Source organism: Cynoglossus semilaevis, chromosome 6 (genome assembly GCF_000523025.1).
Source record: "Cynoglossus semilaevis isolate Cse_v1.0 chromosome 6, Cse_v1.0, whole genome shotgun sequence".
Taxonomy (NCBI): Eukaryota; Metazoa; Chordata; class Actinopteri; order Pleuronectiformes; family Cynoglossidae; genus Cynoglossus; species Cynoglossus semilaevis.
This window is the reverse complement of record NC_024312.1, coordinates 15,057,547-15,079,771: the sequence shown is the minus strand read 5'-3', so window position 1 is coordinate 15,079,771 and position 22,225 is coordinate 15,057,547. Positions and strand designations below refer to the sequence as shown.

General features: G+C 39.1%; 1 protein-coding gene across 2 annotated transcripts in view; it reads left to right on the top strand.

Annotated features, from left to right (window-relative positions):
* The window catches only part of b4galnt4a (beta-1,4-N-acetyl-galactosaminyl transferase 4a), a 108,472-nt gene that overhangs the window by 17,196 nt on the left and 69,051 nt on the right, over positions 1-22,225 (top strand). For both annotated transcript variants that reach the window (XM_025056025.1, XM_008312321.3), the window contains one exon: positions 17,556-17,668. In XM_025056025.1, the coding sequence (XP_024911793.1) occupies positions 17,556-17,668 (113 nt within the window). The remainder of the gene's footprint in view (positions 1-17,555; positions 17,669-22,225) is intronic.

Here is a 22,225-nt window from a genome sequence, read left to right as displayed (position 1 = left end):
ACTTGGGCCTCATGGGATTTCTTTGATTTTCACCTTTTTTCTCTCAAGTCTTATCACGTCGACACCGTTTCAGCAAACCTAATGCCAGAAGGACTGATAAAAGCTTTTTGTGCTTAACTAACAAAGAGGAGAACGGTTGTTCAAAACCATTTTTTCTCCTTTGAACCTTGGATTTTCTAACAGGTTTCACATTACATTGATAAAGATCACATCAATTTTCAGACTAAAATTTGTCTTTTGGCCAAATCTTCCAGAAAAGTCCCCAAACTATATGTTCAGTAAGTTGCCAATGTTTTTTGCAATTGGTCAACTCCAATTATTCCAGTGTTAAATCTTTCTCAGGGTTGTGTGACAAGTTAGATCTAATCCTAGCAGTCATCTTGAGAGGTCTGAGGTCACCACGAGCAGTTTGCTAGGTCATGTACAGAGAAAATCAACCGTTCTCCCTCACATTTAAACCTTTTGAATCAACGTTGAGCAGACCTGGGTATTTTACGGTCTGTGGGCCACACCCTGTCCTCTGACTATCTACAACTGGCCCTACAACTGTGAGATCAATGCTAAAATGAAACTCAACCTAATGTGCAACTCTGACACCCCTTAGATACAACTGTCTGTCCAGTGTTTGTGATTATGCACCTTCACTCAAATGTGTCAGTGAACGTGTCTGACACCAGCTTTGTAATATCCCACAAATTATCGACGCTTGTCAAAGAAACATATTTTCCTGTGTTTGAACTCATACTTGTCAGTAATATAAATTCAAAAGTCTTTTTTAGCCATGTATTCATAAATTACTTTAAAAATTAGCCTCAGCTAAATTATTATTTTAAAGATTGAAAAACCTGAGAATAACTTTATCCATAATGCACATACTGTATTTATTACTGAAATCCGTACAAAGCTAACTAGATTAAAAAGAGGTTTCAGTTTCCTTATTTTAAAGTAGTCAAATTCAGCTTCAGTGTGACCTGGAACAACAAGCTGAGTGTCCACTTAAGCCCACACAACATGCCACTACAGAGCACTTACTCTCATGGACTTGAACATTAGTTTATGCGGATTGACTTTGCTTTTTGTGCCTCAACAATAAGCCTGAATGGCATTGTGGGAGATGGAGCGGGATTAGATTAAATCTCCATGGGTGCTCTCTAAAACCCCTTTGTGTTTGTTTATGAGCAGAAACATGGTTGAGTCATGTTGAGTGTTGGCTGAAATGCCGTAGCCTTGTCGCCTAATTTGCAGAATATTTCTAACTAGTTTTGCAGTTTTATTTGAATATACCAATTCCTATTATGCAAATTTTCTTTGGCTTTCTATAGCTTCTAACTGTTGGCTATTGAGTATTTATATGATGATTGTATTAAGGAATGTAATCACGTGAGCACAGTGCAGAAGCATCAAGCAGGGAGACAAAGCACAGAGCAAGTTTCATTAAAGTGAGGTTCACCTGATGTGCTGCTGTATTCCAGTATCTCTCAACCCAGAAAATTGCTTTTTATTTATAATATGCAAAACAAACAGTGGAAACAACATGCTCACCATCATCGGAAGGATGACTGAAGACAGGATCCAAAAACAAACAGACGGACAAACGTCTCTAAACTCTTTCATAAACAGGCACGGCATTTAATTAAGGGAATACCAAGAGGGAATACCGACTGGAGTCTGGTGCAATTGTGGTGCAGTGTTGAGGGGAGTGACTTGGCGCGCTGGGATTGAGCGCAGAGTGAATGGAGTGAGCAGTTTTTTTGTGTGTTTATTTATTTATTTGAAGGTGACAAAGCATACTAATGATCATTTACATGTAACTAAGCAAAAGTGAGGCGAGGGCAGACCAGGGACATATACATATTTGCCTATACACACAAATACATGCAGCTACTGTGGATGTATGTACATTAGGGATGTCCGACCGGGGATTCTTTAACCACCCGGCCACCACTGCCCCGCTATATTGGTATCGGTTCATACTGGAATCGGAAATTAAGTGTTTGGACAATATCGGCAAAAGCTAATTAGACATCTCATCTACATACACATATATACGCATAGAGGCTAATTAGACATCTCTAATCTACATACACATATATACGCATAGAGTACATATTCACCAAGGTCACTAAAATATATTTGTCATAGCTATATATTTGTTTCCGTATTGTCTATATTTCCTCTTCTGTGAGCATAACCTTAGTTTTATGATTGGCTGAAAGGTATTAATGAGAGCAGTGTGTCCGTCTTAGCCTGTGCTGTGTGTTTGAAGAAAGGGGGCAAACAAGTGGAACATGGAGAACACTAGTCAGCACTTATTCCTTTGTTTTTTCTTCTCCATCATTTCAATTGTCGAGGAGCATCTGGCCACTTTAGGCTGTCTGAGAAAACATAGGGAATCAATGAATCACGGCAATTAGGGCTTCAGTGTAATTGGATGCTTCTGTCTGTAATCAGGCTGTAGAGCTCTCTGATAATAATAGGGCAGCTCTCAGTCCTGTCAAAGGGCATGACCACAGAATGTCTCCCCCCATTATTCCTTTGTGTTTTTTAGTTCTTTTTTTACAGTGTGTGAAGTAAAGGCAGGTGAAGACCTCACCCGGGAGGTCAGCCATGCATGAACTGAAGGAAATCACTTTTCCGTCATGTCTGAGTCCAGATAGAATAATTACCTCCTGCTCCCCGTTCTTCAGCAGGCTATGGGCTTTGGATGAGACTCAGTTGAACAGTGTGTCTTTGCACGTTTCATTGTCAGAAAGGACGCATAATGTGATCAGCAGCTCTCTCCATCTTCTGAAAACTTGACACAGTTTGTAGTGTCAAGCATGCATGGTCAGGGGGGCTGAGTGGTGCCTCCATTTATCCTGCATGGGAACCATTTGACAGTATGGGTCCACTATAATGGGTTGTGATGAATGCTGGACAAAGTGGGAACAGATGGGCAGAGGCGGCTAAGGATGGAAATGGAATTTGTTTAAGTCAAGATTTGTTACAGCAACTCATTCATCCTGAGCGTGGAATCAACAAGGAAGAATTTTCTTTCTTTCTGTGTATTTGTGCCTGTATTGTCGATATGTTTGCATGCGAAAAGGAAGGCTCTGCAGTGTGCACAAATGTATTTGATGCTGCGTCTTGATGTTTGCCCACCTTTGTGTGGATGAATACAAAATGGACCCAATCCATACTGCAACAGATGCAGCAGGCAGAGTGATTTTCACCGCCTGTCCTTCACTCACAGACATGGCTCTGCTTTTAGTTGGTGGCGTGGCTCATGTCCCTTGACACTGCCCACACTCATTTGATTTTGTGTTATGAGCAGTGCTGTCCTCCAGTTCCATGGTTTCATTGTGACCCTGAATAAAAAGTGAGCTGGGAACGCTGCTGGCTTGTTAGCTGTGGTCATCTAGTGAGTGATGTGTCCAGTGAGGATGACGCTTTGTCCACAGGATCCTGTGAGTGGCTGGAGCAGATCCTAGCAGTCCTGGGGGCAAGGACAGTGTACACCCTGAGTAGTTTGACAGCCCATCACAGGGACACATATGGTTCAAACAATCATTCTCACTCATATTCATATGGTCAACTAGGTTGGCAGGTTGTCTCTCTAGCCTGTCCAGCTAAGCTAATACCTTATGTGTTATGACAGTGGGCTGAAACTTGAGTACCAGAAGAAAACAACAATATCCTAGGTACAGAGAAATCCTCGGTTTAGCTCGTTCTCGATCGCGGTGTATCCTGGTTACTACGCCATCTCTCATAAAATTGATTAAGAAAGTCTTTCCCCATCATGCTGATGTACAGCATTAAAACAATTTTCACATAGGGAGTAGATGGCAGTGCAGGAACACGTCAGTATGTGAGTTCAGACTTATGTGGATAATCAAGTCACCTGGTGCCATAGGAACAGATGAGCCGAGGACACACTGTCTGCAGAGAGATTTGGAATTAAATGAATTAAACCAGCTCATCTCTAGTTGTGAGGCTAATGGGCTAACTAGTCGACCATCTTGTTCTGTTGTCCTGTATCTCAGTTTGTTCTCATTTTTCCCACTACAGTTGGTGCTGTATCCAATTTTTTATATCTACATTGTTCCATTCTTACTCAATACATCCCTGTCCACACTGTTCCTCTTCTTCTCTATACATCACATTTTCATTTGACTGCTGAGAGGTAAATTAAAATGCATAGAAAAGAAGAAGAAAAAAACCCTGCTTGACCCTTTTTCCATTCCTTCTTAGTGCGTGCTTACACTCGTCTACCCCTCCAAACTTTTTCTTTTCCCCGACCCAGAATTTCAGAGTCACACATTTACATTTGGCAGCCCGGGCTAATCTGTGCACTGGCAAACATTCATTCCCCTGCCGTCCTCTCTCCTACTTCTTTTACCTCTCATCTGCTCCCCTTCTCACCTCTCCACTCTCTCTGCCTCTCTCCTCCTCTTTCCAATTTCCTCTGCTCAAATGAGATGTTGTGCACAGAGGAGAGTCCTTATCTTGAGCTCCTGTCCGGATATTAGGTGGGGAAAATGGGCCTGTAATGAAACGGAGAATACCGCCATGCAAACATGCACCCACCGGGTTTGTAGGTATTTTTGTGCGTGTCAAAATGCAGATATGTCTTATTACATGTCTGTGTACGTATCTGCATTTTGGTTTGTTCTTTTAGATTTTCTTTCTTCAGCCTTTTTTTCTCTTTTGCACAATGTTTTTACCAAGTACATTGCACATATTATCAAGCTGTGTCTGTACAAATGTAAATTTACAGATAAAAGAGCAGACACTTCATGTTTGCTTTTCCATCAACATGGACGCCCACATTCTACCATGTTGGATGTTCCCTCTTTGCTTCACTCTTTACATTTTTATTAGATGTTTACCAGTAACAGCAGAGCAGAGTTTAAATTGTGTGCTCGCTGTGATTTCTCAAATTGCCTGGCACGTCAGGTAACAGCACGTCAACACGTCAGATAACAAGTTATCTGTCTTTACAAAGAACTTCTGAGAAGAGCCCATATTAATTCAGACAGAAGAAACTATAGTCCTTCACTTTGACAGTCTTTTGTTATCTCTGCAGTGCTCCAAAGCTGAAAAGGCTTCTTCCATGTCCTGTTAAATGTCTGAACATTTTTTCACCGACCGGCCTTTAGGGTGTGGCGGATAAATACACCTAAATAAATGATATGACCGACGTGAAAACTGATATTTTCTAAATATTATAATAAAACTTTAGCCACTGTGTATGCAACCTTATTAGCAGCGTCCTCGTAACATCGCTCTTGTCTTTTAATGCAGAACGCTTGGTCTCCAAGTGGCGAAGAAGTTTTAAAGGCTTCATTGCCTCGTATTATACAGAGCATGCTCGGTGCGTGGGAACAAGAACCGTTTAGTACAGGATGTTGAAATACACACAAATACAGAAGCTCATGCTTGGGTCACTGACGTTGCCCAACGAATCCTATTCTAGCTGCTAATCCCCCACCTCTCAGTTCCCTCTGAACAAAATTGAAACTCAAACATATTCTTTCACGATGGTGTTTACAGACACTCCTCTCAGGGATATTTGGCAAAGTCAGGCAGGTTAAGATTGGCTGTAAAGTTGTGAGATTCTTAAAGCGTTATAGATTGCGGATTGGCTGTTACTAACATGTGAAATATAGCACTAACTAACAGATGCCAATGTTCTTTAGGTTTATTCGATGCACAGCCATTACATCTGAATTAATTAGGAACTTCTTAAAGTTCATCCTTAATTTAAAATACTTTATTTGCTCATTTCTCTGTTTTGTGTGTACTTTCTTTTGCCACAGCTGAGTCAGGCTCCTTCTCAGCCAAGACCTATGACACTGTAAGAAATTTAAAGGTCAAGTTAATGTAGTGCTATAAAAGTAATTAATTGATCAATGCAATTACCTTGAAATGGAAAAATAAAAATGTGATAACTAAAAGATTATAAAAATGATTTTATATTTGGCTGTCCAAATAAAATGTGTCAAAACACAGAGGACAGGGCAAAGTAAATACAATACTTGGCATATGTTAGTCACACATTCACAGACTCTAACTTAGCTTAACCAATGTGTAGTATTTCAGTGTCTACAGAGCAATGTTTCTAACCTTTTGTGAGCCACAGCACATATATATCCTCGGGAGAAATCCCACAGCACACGACCAAACAATCTCACAAAAGTATAGTAATGAAATATAATAATCTTCTAGTTTAAATGACCTCATAATTGACTAAAATCTTGGCCTGCTTAGTTGAAATCAACGCTGATATACTGGCAGGAATTGAAGAAAGACAATCAAAAAGATCAAAAAGATCTCTGAATTTTTTTTTAAATTGTTCCGTTTCAACAACTCTGAATTTTTTTTTAAATTGTTCCGTCTTTCATGCTTGATGAGCAAAGAAAAATAATATGAAATAAATAAATAATGGTTTTCAGCTTAATTAGGTGAAATTGGATAATTTTCCACGGCACACCTAATAATCTCTCACGGCACACCAGTGTGCCATTGCACAGTGGTTTGGAATCACTGGTCTAGAGTGTGTTGTCTGTGTTTTTAAAGGAAAACAGTGTTTTGTATGCGGTGCAAATATATTCTTGGCACCTGCCTTTTTAGCTCACTGTTCTTGGGGGTTATTGAATATTCTTCCTGCAATCCGTCACCTGCCATTTTACTCTTAAATCCATGTCAACAAAATCAATCAGTCATTTGCTTTTGTTCTTTTCTACCTTCATATTTGCAGGGTGAGCATTATCTGCTGCTGCTGGAGGAGGATTAAAAAAAAAACACAGCCATGAATAATTCACAATATATGGAAATTTGTAAATGGTCAATAAGACACAACTTACAAAATGCAAACAGTTCTGGCCCTGGGCTTAAATTCATTGCACAGGTAAAAACCAGGCTGTAATTATTTTAACTCTGTGTCCCTGAGGATCCCTGATTATTGAAGGTGGAAGGGTTTGTCTTCCTACTAAAAGGGCAGAGGATTGGAAACCACCTGTCAATACAGACCAGCAGGAAGGGTTATGTAAGGAAAGGGGTCTGGCATTGAAACAGTCCCAGTGTCAATAAGCTGATGACCCAATGTTGTGACCCCTAAACAATGGAAAAAAACAAAAGTGGTTCTTCTTCTTTTTCTGTTTGCTCTAATTATTGTTTTTTCTACTGTTGCTCTAATTAAGCTCTTTATTACAAAGATACTGACTGAGGAGTTCATGAGGAGTGGAAGAAGTGGAGAGTGAGGATATAATGCAGAATTAATACACTAGTGATTTATATGTTCTCGTCAAGTCCATTTTATTTGAGCAGCCTGAATTCACAAAACACCTCTATGGACTAATGTTAAAACAAAATAGAATGAAGACTATTATCCTGAAAAACAGGGATGTATATTCAGTCAATATTACGTTGAGTGTATATTAACAAAACAATATAAGCTTTGTGAATATTTTCTCAGTTGAATTGGTCCTGTGTATAAACAGCGGTGCTTTATCTGAGCTGGTTCAGCGGTGAACAAGTTCTAGGTTATCACTAAAACAAGACGATGCTGAGAGAATTTTCAAGGGTCTAGCGCAGGGAGAGTGGCTCCGTGTGATGTTGTCACTGTGTCCCTGGAGTGACGACGCTGACCCAAGACAAATATAGGCCCAGCTGGCTGTGGGACCAATGAGTGGCTGGATCATAAATAGCCAGAGCTGCAGTACAGGGCGGAGGTGGTTTGTGCCCAGCCGGGGCATTGACTCCAGAATAAGAGAATTTATCACTCTGTAGTGATAAGGCGAGGCTATTAGTGTTCCTGTCCTTCTTCTTTTTTCTCACGTTTCATAGAACACCTTAGGTCCTTCTTTTTTTGGTTGTCTCCTCTTTCACTTTCCTGTCTTGTTTCATCATTTATTCTAATTTTGTTGTCATCTCCTGACCACACCAGGGCTTTAGACAGAAACTACGTGACAATTAATTGATGCCAGTCTGCAGTTGGCCGCAGAGTTACAGAGAGGAAAATCATGAGGGTGTTCAGGAAGGACAACGAGGGTGAGGTTGGGGAAAAGGGAATTAAAGTCGTTTTTGTGGTTGGCGTATGTGTGTGTGTGTTAAGAGAACCAAAGTATGTAAGGTTATTTGGGGACAAATGTATTTTTTGTTATTTGTTATGCCAGTGGTTTTTAAAGTGGAGGCCACAAGAAGGCGCTACAGGGGAACCTCACGTGACAGCTGCAACAAGAAGGCGCAACAGGGGAACCTCACGTGACAGCTGCAACTTCGGGATAACAATGTCATAATGTGTGGTATGCAGTGATACATTTACAATTGTAAAATGGGAGGTTAAGGTTTATGTGTCATGTCATCATTCCCATCTTCCATTTCCTGTTTTCTCCTTTCTCATTCTCAGCTCTGGCAGGTTTTGTTGATAGAAATCTTTATTGTACCTGCAAAATTTTAAAATAGAACGTAACCTTGCATTAACAATTCATGACAATAGTGGCTTAATCTTTTACAAATGTCAGATACGATTTAATTATTAAATGACTCGTGAACCAAAAGGACAAAGCTTTGGAGCTGGCATTTGTAGAGGAGAGTTGTGTTAGGTGGTTTTTCCCCATTTAGAAATGCTGTCTATTCTTTAGAACCACTGCTGCCTCCAAAGAACCCTCTGATGGACATGTATTACAATTTACACCTCCCAAAAAGACATATTGAATGTTATGGTTTGTTGTTTAAGCCAATCACTTCTGTATATAAGATTAGGAGACATTGATTTCAAGACAAGCAGGAAACTGTTTTCCAGCAATGTTGCCATCGTTATAAATAAGTCATTCATATGGAACTGCTTTAAAACATTTTTTTCTGAAGGTGTCCATTTAGTTTTCCTGCTGTCAGTTGTTGACTTTTGCAGCAAAAATAGTTCAGCAAAAGATTGGTAACATTAGGGTGTGCTTGAGTACAACTTTGTTCTGAAGTACATTGTTCATGGGAGTTGGTAATCACCTCAGGCCCAATTTCTGTTTACGCAAAATCTTTGCCAAAGTAGAACCCTATGTTCACATTAATTTTTTCCCATTTTGCTTAATATTACCAAACACAAACATAAACCACAGCTCACTTTTGAAAGTGTATTGACCTTATTGTCCTCTGGAGAGCAAGGGAAGGCTTTGGGCCTCGGAGGCTGAGCAGTGTGAGTGGGCCGGAAGGTCATAGACGTCATAGACTGTTTTGCTTCACAGACTGTTGCCAAATAGAAACTAAATTAAAGATTGACACAGCTATATAAGACTTTTCTTTTCAATATTTGTCCAATGTGACCTTAGTTTCTAGCTAACCGGAGCCTGCGAAACATTTTCTTCCCGCTCAGCCGTGGAGAAATTGTGAGATTTGTCAGTGACAGAGAACACCCGCTGTGCATCAGATGAGTCAAACACTTCAGTGCACACTCCGGCTGATGTTCGGTTTTTGTTATTTTTTGTGTTTTCTGGGAATATCAGCCAAATCACCATGTATTAGACCAACGCATCTTCAGTCTGTCTTTCTCAGACTTTGTTCTACTGCTGTTGGTGTATTATTTATGAGTTAAAATATTTAGGAGCAGATTACATTTGGTATTTATGTGTGAAATGAATGTCAGCCTTAAATGAAACTGAGATGATTTAACATTAAGCAGATGAAACTTCCAGCCCTGCCCTTTTCTGTTTATTTAATTGTAGTTTTCCAAACTAGCACGAGTCGTGACAAAACCATTTTATATGTGTGTCAGGTTGGGGAAAGCACAATGGAGTGCATCCTGACTGTTCATTTCATTGGATTTGATTCAAAACATTGTGTTTGTAGAGCTGTGTGTCTGCAGCCTGGCAAAACAATTGGATCATTGGTTTTCCTGCCTTGATCCATTTTAATACTTGGTATCAGGTGTGGACATTGGAGGCTTTTTCTTTCGTGCTGGCTCAATGAGCTATTACTGTATCAAATAGAAAACAAAAGGGATTTGAAAATCACTCTGATTGTCTGAAAAAAACAACATAACATTTTGAGATTTTGAATTTATTTGGATTGTTTTCAAATGTTGTTGTGGGATTCAGAAGTGATAGAGTGGAACAAGGAGGTTTATGTATTGTATACTTTTCAGTAGTGAAGCCTAATGATTTGATATCTGATATCCGTATATGTATGTATTGTTTTGCTGCTGTATATTGCCTCTACTTGTACATATGATAGAAAAAGACTACTACTACCACTTAATGGGGAACCAAATATTAGAAGAAGAACAAAAAGCTTGAGATCAAAATTCTGACCTTTATCCATAATTAACAAAAGTCTCTAATTTGTCCCACAACGGAGAGTGGCATTTCCCTTACTGGCCCTTTGTCCTTGTCCCCTGGACTTCTACTGTCCCTCCTTCTATCACATTCTCTTCATCTACCGTGTCTTGTCTTTGCCTCCTCAGCTGGGTCACAGGGTCTTGGTGGCTATTTATTTCTCAAAAGGCTTGTTATGCCTGTTGTCCTAACGCACTCTCATTCCTTACTTTCCTTAGAAGTCTGTGTTGGTACAGAAGTAAACTAAAGGCCTTGGAGTAATGCACTCTGAGCCATGGCTATTCATCAGTGTCACAGCAGCCCTCCACTCTGCTTCATTACTGACTGGCTAATGGTACAGATCAGTGCAGTTTATTTGCTATAATTAGCTAGCTCCATTTTGCCAGGACAGCTCCACTGAAGCCTGCTACACTTGCACTGCCTCCTGCCATGCCACCCTGCATGCCTGCGTGCGTGAAGGCTTGGCTATCGGCCTATAGGACTCATTAAAAATCAACAATGGTAAGTCAGATTGACAGTTTTTACAGAGCAAAGCGCTGTGAGCCTAGTAAAACTTTACAAGCCTGTAAAAAAGCATTGGTGTATAATGAAAACACATGGCAGTGAGAGGAATAAAACAAGTCAGTAAATTGCTGACTGACTAATGGGTGACTGAAAGGAAAAAAAAACGGTTTCTATCTTCCATTCTTTTCAATTGTGTGTGACATGTTGTATGGTATAGAGTCAGAGAATAGTGTAGGAAATAGCTAAATGGTTACAGGTATGCAGTAGTCCAATCCATCAGCAAGTACTTGAATGCAGCACATCACAGAAAGCCTTAGCGGGAACATTTCAGGAATGTTTGTGCCTAAGCTGCAGTGGTCGCACTAAGGCTTCCTGTTGTTACAGTACGCAGTGACGGCAGTGGTGAGAATTTCGAGTAAACCCCATAAAGTTGTCCATCAGTTCTGCAAAAGAGCTCAGTGTGTGGGAGAAACAAAGCCACACTGAGCTTCACTTGAAATCAGAGTGGTTTATCTGATGTTGACTGACTAATATTTACATATATTTAAAAAAATTCAATTTTTTTCCTGTTTTTCACACAACCTCAATCCATAGCTAAATAAAAGCTGTTCAAAACAAAGGCAAAATTAGCATGTAAATACGTCTCTAAATACTTAAGAATGAAGAACTTTCTGTTGTGAAGTTTTATGATATAAAATTGTTTTAGACACATCTAGTTAAAATAGTAAACAAAGTAAATCTCTGTAGAATAAAATAGTATTAATATAGAATTGGCGATTGTACACTTTATACAATTTTACATTCCAATCTTTAATAATGTAAGCATTTAATAATTTAAAGTATTGACTAAATACTATTGATATAAAATATTTATTAAATATAAACATCTTGGTCTATTCAAACAAAATCACCTATTAAAAATAGTATAGATAAATGTACTTCAAAATCATTTTGTTTATTTGAATCATAGATGTTAGCACTGTGGTTGAGGTACAGTTTCAACCTCTGTGCCAAACCCCAAACCTAACTGCCAACACTTTTTATCTCCTCTGTGCTGCACATAACTTGTTCTCAATTGAACGTTTGTATTTGGTCATACAGGAATCTACCCTTCTAAAAAAATATAGTCGATCGCACTGACATTATGCTATGATATGTGTATGAGTTGACACTAAGCATTTGACCGAACTGTCAGTGGTGCCAATGAAAAGAGTTTCTCTTTTTCTAATATTTATAATTTATACATTCAAATATGTTCCCTATTGCCAGTTGATCACAGTTGGGTTTAATATTTAATCGTGCTGGTCTGTGCACAGAGACACACTTAATGTAGACTAAAGTAAATGAGTAATGATCATGATTTGTCACATTCTCCCAAAACTACCACAGTATAAACTGCTGTCCTTGAATTACTTCACTCAATTACTCCTCTGGGCTGTTTAACATGAAGAAATCATTTTATTGATGAGGCTGTGACTGGTAATAATAATGACTGGGCTGTGTCACATGTGTTCAGATTAACACATCTATTCACATTTATTAGCTATAATGGTTCCATTGTGTAGTAGATAACATGTCTGCTTTAGACATCTGCCTTACACTCAGAGGGTCCTGGGTTTGAGCCCCAGAAGAACCACATGTCCCTAATGACACCTCCTGCAAAGACTCAAACTGTGAATTCTTCATTGTGGGACAAATAAGGGATTATTTTAAATGACTTATTTAACTATTCTAACTATCTACATTTTCTCACTACAATGTATTGCTGTGTTTGTCCTTGACTTTTTGGATCAGCCTTCTGCTTTATTACATCCTCTCCATTACTTTAAACAGAGTGGAGTGCAGAATTAGCTTCAATCCACTTGTTCAAAGATAAAACAAGGTTGAGGGCAATGCTTTAAACCACAACCAAAACATTTCGGTTGTGGTTTTTGGTTGCCAATCATACTTGAAAAAAACATGTTAAGTATTTATTTTTCTTCTCCAAGCACAGTTCCCTGATTTGAAAAAGATGAAAACACTTCATCGATGTTGTTTTGATGGGGAAATGATCGGAAAGGGTTTTTGGAGTAAACCAAACGTTTGACACCTGTGGTGCTAAGTAATACGCTACAAAGCAAGATTAAACAATAATAATAGGTATAAAGTCCAGGAGCAAACATCCCTCGGTTTCTGCAACTATCTGGAGATTCCAACGATTAAAATGATAAGATGTTCATTTTCTTCTTTAATGGACTTAATTTGCACAACGGTCTCAAATTCCATCACTTTCTGTGACCACTGGAGGTTAACACAAAGCTGCTTTTCACTGACTTATCTGCACACCTGGGAGTGGCACAGATTAAGGGTTAAAATGTAAACAGAATAAACAGAACATAAAAGAGTAGTCTCCAGAGGATTAGTGTTCAGCTGACGACTGCAGAGCTTTCATTAGATTACCACAACCTCTGTCTGCTCTGGATTGTTTCAATAGAACTGAGATTTAATTGTACTGTACACAGAGAAATATATACATGCAGTTGTGCTGCAAGGCTTATTTACTAAAACATCTCCTAAGAACTGAAAAAAAACAAAACAAATACTTAAGGGAGCATAAAATGAAAATAAATTATTTAAGTACTTATGAGTGGATTTCCTTTACATCCTTGGCTCTTCTTATTTCCTCTGGTAGTTATTTCCATAGGAGATGTTTCCCTTTATTTTCATGCTGCTCTTCTTTCCATTTAAATTCAATTTGAAAAACATAATTGTCACTATACAAGTGCATTTAACCACACGGCAATCTCCCTGTGGAGCGCAGTGTTCTTAAATGAATAAAAACTAAATGTGTGAAAGGGGGTTCAGTGAAGGAAAACACTGTGATAGGATACAGGTTTAACAGGAGGGATGAACTGTGATTAAGAATAAAATACTATAAGAAAACGTTTGTTATGGACCATGCTTTGGAAAAGAGAAGGATGCTGGTTGAAACTTGCAGAAGTCAGACCAGAAGTCAACTAAAATCTATGGTTAAAACTGCAAAAATTCTGCAAAATGATAGATTAAGGAGTTGGGATTAGGAAATAGACTGAGGGCATAAAATACAAAGAGCCTAACTGAAATACCAGCTGTCATTAGGTAGATAACTCAGTTATCTGTACAGCTGAGTATGTTTATCCATCTATGTTATCCAACATTATTACTTGAAGTTTATTTTGGAATCCAGTCACAGGCCAGATTGTATGGTCCATCAGGCCTGATTAGGCCTGTGGGCTGTCAGGTGATAATCACTGATAAATGGGATTCTCCTTATTGTGGTGCAGTGTCTGTGGTCACTAGTGTGCTTTTATTTTGAAGGACTTGTTGATATGGATACAGATCCTGGTGGCTACTAACATCTGATCTGGTTATGTATGCTAAATAGATTTATGAAGGTGGAATAAAATGAGTGTGTCTGCATTTTACTGGAGGAGAGAGCTCAAGACTGCAGACAGAGAAGAAGTGAAAACAGACTGTCCCACTGAAGAATTCATGGGGATCCTTGAAAAAAGTTGTTGCTGTTAGCATCTGCATCAGTTGTTTCCTTGACATATGTATATATTAGCAGATTGATCATTTGAGACCCAATACTGATACCTGAACCTGTAATTATTAACTCAGCTTTTTTTAGGAACCCAAAATATTACCTGTGTGATGTTTTTCAGTCTAAATGTACATTTATATTTTGTTGTTGTTGCTGTAGATTGTGTAGTTTTATCTTTATGATATGGATGTAACCTTGTAGTTTAACTATTTCTAAGATTTTGCCACAATTACCAGGTTTGTTTGTTGGGTGAAAATTCAACTTTGGGATAAAGGTCGAAATAATGAGTGAGTGTGACCAGAGCAGATCCATGAACATATGGCCTGCGACTGGGTTGATCAGTCTTTCACCTAAAACACTGTTTACACAGTGCTTCATGTTGTTTGCTATTACAATTGTATAACAGATTTTTGTTTTTTTCTCATTTAGTTTACGAGATTGTCAGGCTTTTTGTTAAGCACGTTCATTCATCTTTAAATCTCTTGATGAGTTCACACAATCAGACTTCTCACCTGGCTCCCTGAGGCACCACCTTTTTATAACAGTCTTAGAGGGATGTTTAAAGAGAGAGCTGTGCTGCCGGTTGACTCATGCAGTGACTCATGCACTGTGCACTGAGAGGAAAGACAAAAATATACCATATAATGATGCAAGGTGTCAGATATCGTCAGGCAAAAAGAAAGTTTTTGCTTGGGTTTCCTGCTCTGCCTGCCCCTGTGAAGACAATATTAACTATTTCCTAGGTATTTTTTTTTTTCATTACATTTTTTCAAAGATCTAAATGTTCATAGAGGAAATGTATCGTCTGGACAAGGGCAGTGGCCTGGTTGAACAGGTCTAGAGTTTGATTTTAGTGAATCACCTCTTATCTGTGTGCAGAAAAGCTCATATACAGTAAGTGGACAGTCTTAAACTTTTAAACGATACTCAAAGTCCCATTAAAAACTATAGACTGCAGCCTAGACTCAGTTTGGCTGTATTTTCTTGAAATACATTTATCTTTGATGTTTGCTCTTTGGTAGTGCTTTTATGTTCTCCACTCTCATTGTATCCGTCTCAAAACGGACCGCAGGCTGACAGCCTTCACCGCACGCTCCCTGAAGCCCTGCTGACCCTGTTTGACATAAGAACGGCACTGGAGGCTCCTTCAGTTTGTTTTTTTTTTAAATTTAAGATGACCTCTTCAGTGCACTTTTTGGCCAAGTGGATGAAAGTCCTTACATGACACATAAAAAGGACTGGAAAGCAATTTGCGCTCCTCCTATTTTTTTATTTATTTACCAGAAGAAAATGATTTTTCGCATCAAAGCTGATTTTACTGCAGTCGTCTGGAGTTGGTAAATTGAGGGAGATGGGAGGAACGATGCCTAAACAAATGAGGAAAACAAATCGTCTGCACAGATTGTGTTTATGTGATGCAAAACAAGCAATCTGAACAAGAAAAAAAATCTTCTTCTTTTATTTTGTGTATTTTAAGCTTTGATTGATTGTCGTTGTATTTCAGCCGCCTCCCTTTTTCCTCGCTCTTCCTGGGCTCATGAATGACAAGTGGATGTATAACCTGTCTGCCTTTTCTTTTCCACTTGACTGCATCAATTCCCCAAACACACACACACACACACACACACACACAGACCACTCACCCCAGAGCCCCTGTCTAATTCAGCCCACTCTGCCTCATTGTAAAGGGGTCATATTGGAAACCCATTAGCACTCATTATGCTTTACAGCCACCCATTCTCCCTTGTCTGTCTTTTAATCACAATGCTTCCCCTTGTGCGCGTGAGTGTGTGGGTGTCGTGCACAGCCTCCTCTGTGCACGACACTCCAGTAACGTCTGCTCTTCAGACAATAATGGACCACTTTCACCATATTGCATTTGGGACGTTCGGACATGTCCCAACTCCCCTCCTCCACGTATTACCGACCGCTCAGTGCCACCTTTTATGACAGCTCATCTCAACTGTACCCGCAGTACATCTTTGCGAAACATGTCAGCCTGAGGGGGTCGAATGTAGTCCACGACAAATTAAATCAAATTGACTTGAATAGGCTATGGGTACTATTTTTATTGGAGCTCCTTAAAGAGTTTTACGAAGTTTTACAAGAATCTTTTCAATCCTGGCGACTCCAAACACTCTGGGTCTCGTAAAGTGTTGAATGTCCTTCCACTGCCCCCTACTGAGCTGAGTGTGTGTGAGTGTGTGTTTACCTGCATAAGATCCATAAGATGCATAAGACCAACATTTTAAGATTCTTTTATTCGTTTTTAAGTGTCTTAACGGTCTCGGGCCTTCCTATATCGAATCTTCTTTTATGATACCAACCCTCGCGGACCATCGGGGATGGTTTCCTGATAAATCTTTCCTCACTTGGTTCCTCAGTGCCCAGCTTTCTTGCCTTTAAGTTAACATATGTTTGTGTCTCTCTGTGGGGGTTGGGGTCTTTGTGCTACATTCATTGTATAAGAAGTGCTTTATAAATAAATAAAAGTTAAAGTTAATTAGGACCTAATGTGACTGAACTTCACTTGTTGGTTTCTGGAGAAAATAAGCATGAAGATATTTGAGTTGGACATTAAACAGTAATCCTTTGTGTTAGGGATGATGTTTGGTAGTACTGTGCAAACAAATGGGAATCGATTCAAAGTTTTGAAAAGAATAGCTGGACAAATCCGTCTGTTTGTGTTCACGTGCGCGGAAGCGTTTGGTACTTTGTTTTGCTGGCAGGATAGAAGGATTGCACTTCTCACCATATGCTCTGCGTTTCAATTCCATCGGTTCTCTCCTGGCCAAGGCAATTGTCATATATTGCAGCAAAAGTCCCATAATCCATCTGTAGCATGACGGTAACCCAACAGTTCCATTTCACAGCAAGCAAACCTATTTTTCGAGTCTCTCAAATTTTTCCTTTTTTCATCTTCACTCTTCCTCTCTCATAGAATCTCACTGGACATTTTCTTATTCATCTCTCTTGTATTTTAATTAATTTAGTTGGATCTTTTTTCTGCTTGATATCTTTATCTATGGATAAAGTAAATTAGTAATAGTTGCCTCTGACATTTGTTATTGGTGCTTTTGTATGATTGCATGAAACCAGGGCTATGACAGAGATAAATCAGTGCTGGTAATTGTGCTTGCTGACCTTCTAAACTTTCTTTTTATGTTTTCACCTTGGCCCAGATGGTGAGAGACAGACGGAGGGGACAGACACCGGTCGCAAGAGGGACACACGCTCCTCAGCCGGCCATCACAAGAGTGAGGACACGAGTGACAGCAGGGAGGATGAGGCAGCTGTAAGTTTTACTTTTTTTCTCGGTCTATTTAATTCCTTCCTCTCTTTATTTATCTTTTTTGCTGCCTCTTTTTCCTGCTTCCTCTTCTTGACTTCATTGGTTTTAAACTAGCAACATTTTTCTGTCTAACTGCTTTCTAATAGAGGTGCATGATACTATTAGTTGCTGAGGGATTATTGGGTGATAATGTGTTCATTTCCTTTGGTCAATAATTAAATTAAGATGATAGATTGACCGATAAATGCAGCAGGTTAGTACTCTGTGCTGATCATCCAGTGAGTAGACAGCCTCAGTCCCTTGTGCTCATCGTACTACTGCGCCCAACAGGGTAATTAACATATGAGCTAAGTAATGCTAACTGGAGTGAACACAACATGTCTTTGCTGGTCTGGAGGTGGAGGACAAAAACACCACTCTCAAGAAGAGGTAAAACACAGATCATTTCAACAAATTAAATGTGTCTTTTAAAAGTTTGTTATTGCATGAAATAGAGTATGAAGTGAGTTTGAAGCAGCAGCGGTCACAGCATAGCAGCGGCTAGCAGGAAATCGTTTTCACTTGGGTAAATCCATTCTTTACATTCTCAAAAATGATGAGAAAGTAAAAACATTGTTGGTACAGGTAAAAGGTATAAGAGCGTAGATGTAATAATGATGTGAACGATTACAGCTGCTCATCCTCGACTATTTCTTTTAATGCTGAGAGACGTAAACTGAGACACCTGACAGCAAAAAATAGGGCTGAATTTGGACGACTGCCAGTGGTGTTTGGTGCATGCAGCAGTAAAACCACTGAATAGGCATCACACACACATAGAACAACACAAAACAAAATTCAAACATACAAAGTTAGACGGTTGTGGGATCCTTTCCAGATGTGACAGTGTAAAGTTACGAGTGGCCACCAGCACTAAAATGTGCTATAAAATGTAAAAGTACAATCAAGTATTAAGTATTATTAAGGGCATCACATTACTTCCAAACTGTGACAACACAGCTTAGTCAACACTACTCAGTTTAAAATGTATTGATTTTTACAGATGATCTTGGCAGTTATTAAAAAATATTCTGCAAAATCCTCCGCAATATGTTGAACTTGTCAGACTGTGGAGTTTTGTTTCTGGTCTTGATGACTCATAACCACCCAAACATATCAGAGGCTAAGACTTGTTGTAGGCTCATATGGAAACCACAGCGAAAAGTTCCCCGCACATGCAGCATTAAAACTTACAGACGACTTCTACAAACAAACCAAACCTAAGCAGTTTTGTTTTCTTGCAAGTTGAATTTCTTTGTGAATCTACAACTGTAGTTTCAAAACAAACAAATCTACTGTTTGTCCAGAAACAATGAAACAATAGAATTGTGAGCAGGAAAAAAAACAAACAAACAAAAGAAATAAACACTTCCTATGCATCTTTTTAAAACATCTTTTGTTTTAAAATGGAAGGTCACAAACTGTACGAACGAAATGTTGTTGACTGATGTACAGTTACAGTGACTGTTTAGTTGTGATAGTCTTAAGGTAGAAACTATTGTGTCAAAGACTCCAGCTCAGCTTTGTTGACACAGTCACTTCATCTTGAGATTAGTGAAGGAGGTCGTTGATGATTAAAATCTGGAAACGTGGTGGTCTGCTTTCAAGAGTTCCTCTATGTAGCCTGATTGTTAACCCTACTCTTGTAAGTCAGTTTTAAATAAAAGCGTCTGCTAAATGTATTAATGTAAATCTAATGAAAACTGTACCAGGAATGCTTTATGCACTGAGTAGAGTACAATCCCTCTGAAGTTTGGACGTTTTGTTTAAACTTAAACATAAAAACCGAATACACTGGTATGTGAAACAGTATTGTCTTCAGCCGATACTCACTGATGTTAAAGCATGGAGCCAAGACTTCGGCTTGTTTACCACTGCATCACCTTCCCTTTCAATGACCCTTAATTACTGTAAAAAAAAAGAAGAAAACATTTTTTAGTTTTAGTTGAAATTGTTTGCTCAACTCTGACTAACTTTTAGACAATTTCCTCACACAGTTGGTCACACATAATAAACCAACTTTTAAAAACCAACTCAGCCCTTCAGCAAAATAATCTTCTCACCCTTAAAAATTTCCCAAAAAATATTCTTTTTAAAGATTCCCTTTCTTTTTTAGTCTTCTTTTTTATTGCATTTTAATTCAAACTTATTTTTCATTATGACTCCAATATGAGTATTTGCAAAAAAATCCTATAAGGATTGACAACCCTGCAATAAAACATTACATACTGAAGTTTTTATTACAATTTCAAAAGGGTCTGAATTGCTCTGGACTGACTAGTTGCCAGGCAGTTAATCATCAGTCATGTCAGGTGACCACCTTCCCCCTTACAGCTCAGGCTGTCAGACATGGACGTATTTGCTGTTGTGTCCACACACTTGTCAGCAGCAGTGTCATTACATGTTCGGCTTGGGAAAATGTTTGATATTTAAAAAGCGGTGAGTGTGAGCTGTAAATAGAATCATAGATACAGATTAATGAGCTGTATTAGTTATTAGTGTTTGATAATAAAAGCCCTTCGCTGTCTGCTAGAGAGGCTCATTACACAGGGCTATAAAGGAAGTCCCAGAGAAGCTGCTGTGTGTGGAGTGTGTGAGGAATCCAGATGAGAAAGATGGCTGAGACTCAGTAGCTGTGATGTTCTTTTTAAGTAGTTCACTGTGTTGTTTTGCAGTAGTGAGTGTATAGAATTCAGTTTGGTCATCTACTTCTGTTGCTTGAGAAGCAACTGCACATCATTGGCCCTTTTCTCAGAAAACAAGTTTGTTAATGAGTTCCCCTTATTTTGGACACTGATTATCATGTGGAACTGTGACTGACAACAATCTCAACAGATGGATTTTTTTTTTTGGCCATCCTGACTTGGGTTTGTGCTACACAATTGAACCATATTCTCCATATTATGTTAGGCTCCATTATTGAAAAGGAAGTAGTGAAGTGGAAAAACGACAAATGATAGACTTTTTATGATTCAGCAGACAGCAGTGACACAATCCACAAAATCAGTTAAGTCAACCTTGCCTGTAACCTAAGCCCTGCCTACTTTTCTGAGCTCTAATTATTTGAATACAACAGAATACCGGAGTTTTTTCAAACAAAGTAAAATTAGGCTGACAAACTAATGCAGAAAGTATTGAATGCATGTAGAAATAATGTTACTGCTTGAAGACCCAGCAAACTCAACTGTGTGGGTCTAATTTAACAATACTGTGGTGTTTTTAGATAAAGTGAGATTTTCTTTATTGTCCTGTATTACAGTCTGTGAGGATATCAACATCTCCTTAAAACAGGTCTGCAGCTAATCTAATCACCTTTCAGATGCTTACAAAGAGTCAGGTAAAACAAAGACATTTAAAAAATAGTTTAAATTCAAGGAAGGTGTGAAGAAAATGCAAGTCTTTTGAAGATCAAAGATTGCAGTAGAGGGGCAGCTCGAACAGGGCTGCAGACAGCTGAACAGCCTTCATCTGGGCTGGGCTAAAGGCTCTGATGACATCAGCCCCAGGGTCTTGATGTCCTGCCCAGCTGTCTAGTATCCTAGTTTGAGGCCTGAGAGGGTGCCAAGGAAATCATCATGTTTAGTACCAATGCTTATAAAAACAGATTGACTCGGTTCCTTTAGACTAGGTGTCAAACACAAGGCCCTCAGCCTAATGTGGCCCGCCAAGTTATGTTGTGTGGCCCACTGGAGTTTAAAAAAGCATTTAATTTTTTTTCTTCATAAATTCAGTTTTTAATACTCAACAATGTACAATAATTGTAGTAGGAATAAATCTTAATTAATTGCAGAAACTTAATTAATTAGTTATGAAGTAGTTACATCTATACAGTCTTCCATTAACAACCGGCCCTTCAAGGTGAACTGTATTGCTGAAAAGGCCCCCACAGTGGGCATGAGTTTGACAGTCCTGGTTTAGACTGACCCACACTAGTTTGTTTAGCAGCTTCATATTGGTGTGAATGGTATTGTAAGATAGGCACAACATTTATGACTGTTTTTTAGGCCTAATCGACAGAAAGTTGAAGTCTTTTAATGATGTCATCACATCAACAGAGGAGGAACTACAAAGACGCACATGTCCAACAATGAGCATGTAACTGTCTTCACATTACTTTCTTAGCTCATGCTAATGGAGACGCCACATCAGTCGGGTGTTCTCTCAGCTCCCAGTCTTAAGATCATAGTTCAAGTGCCATCTACTTTGTTGGACTTTGCTGGAGGAGCAGTGTCAGTGCCAGGGATGCCAGCAGGTTCAACAAACGCATTAGGCGGGCGGGGTCTGACTCAGCCTAAAGACGTTTGAGCCGGCGGGCGGAGATCACAAAAACTGCTCTCCATTATTGACGACAAATCCATTCCCCTTCATTTCATGCTGCAGAGACAGAAGAGTTCTATTTCACAAAGACTCATTCGGTTCTGCTGTGTTAAAGAGCAATCCAGCAAATCTTTCCTAACTCATGCAATTTCTCTCTACAACACTGACCCTGATGTGACAGATGAACAACTTTCATCATCCGTC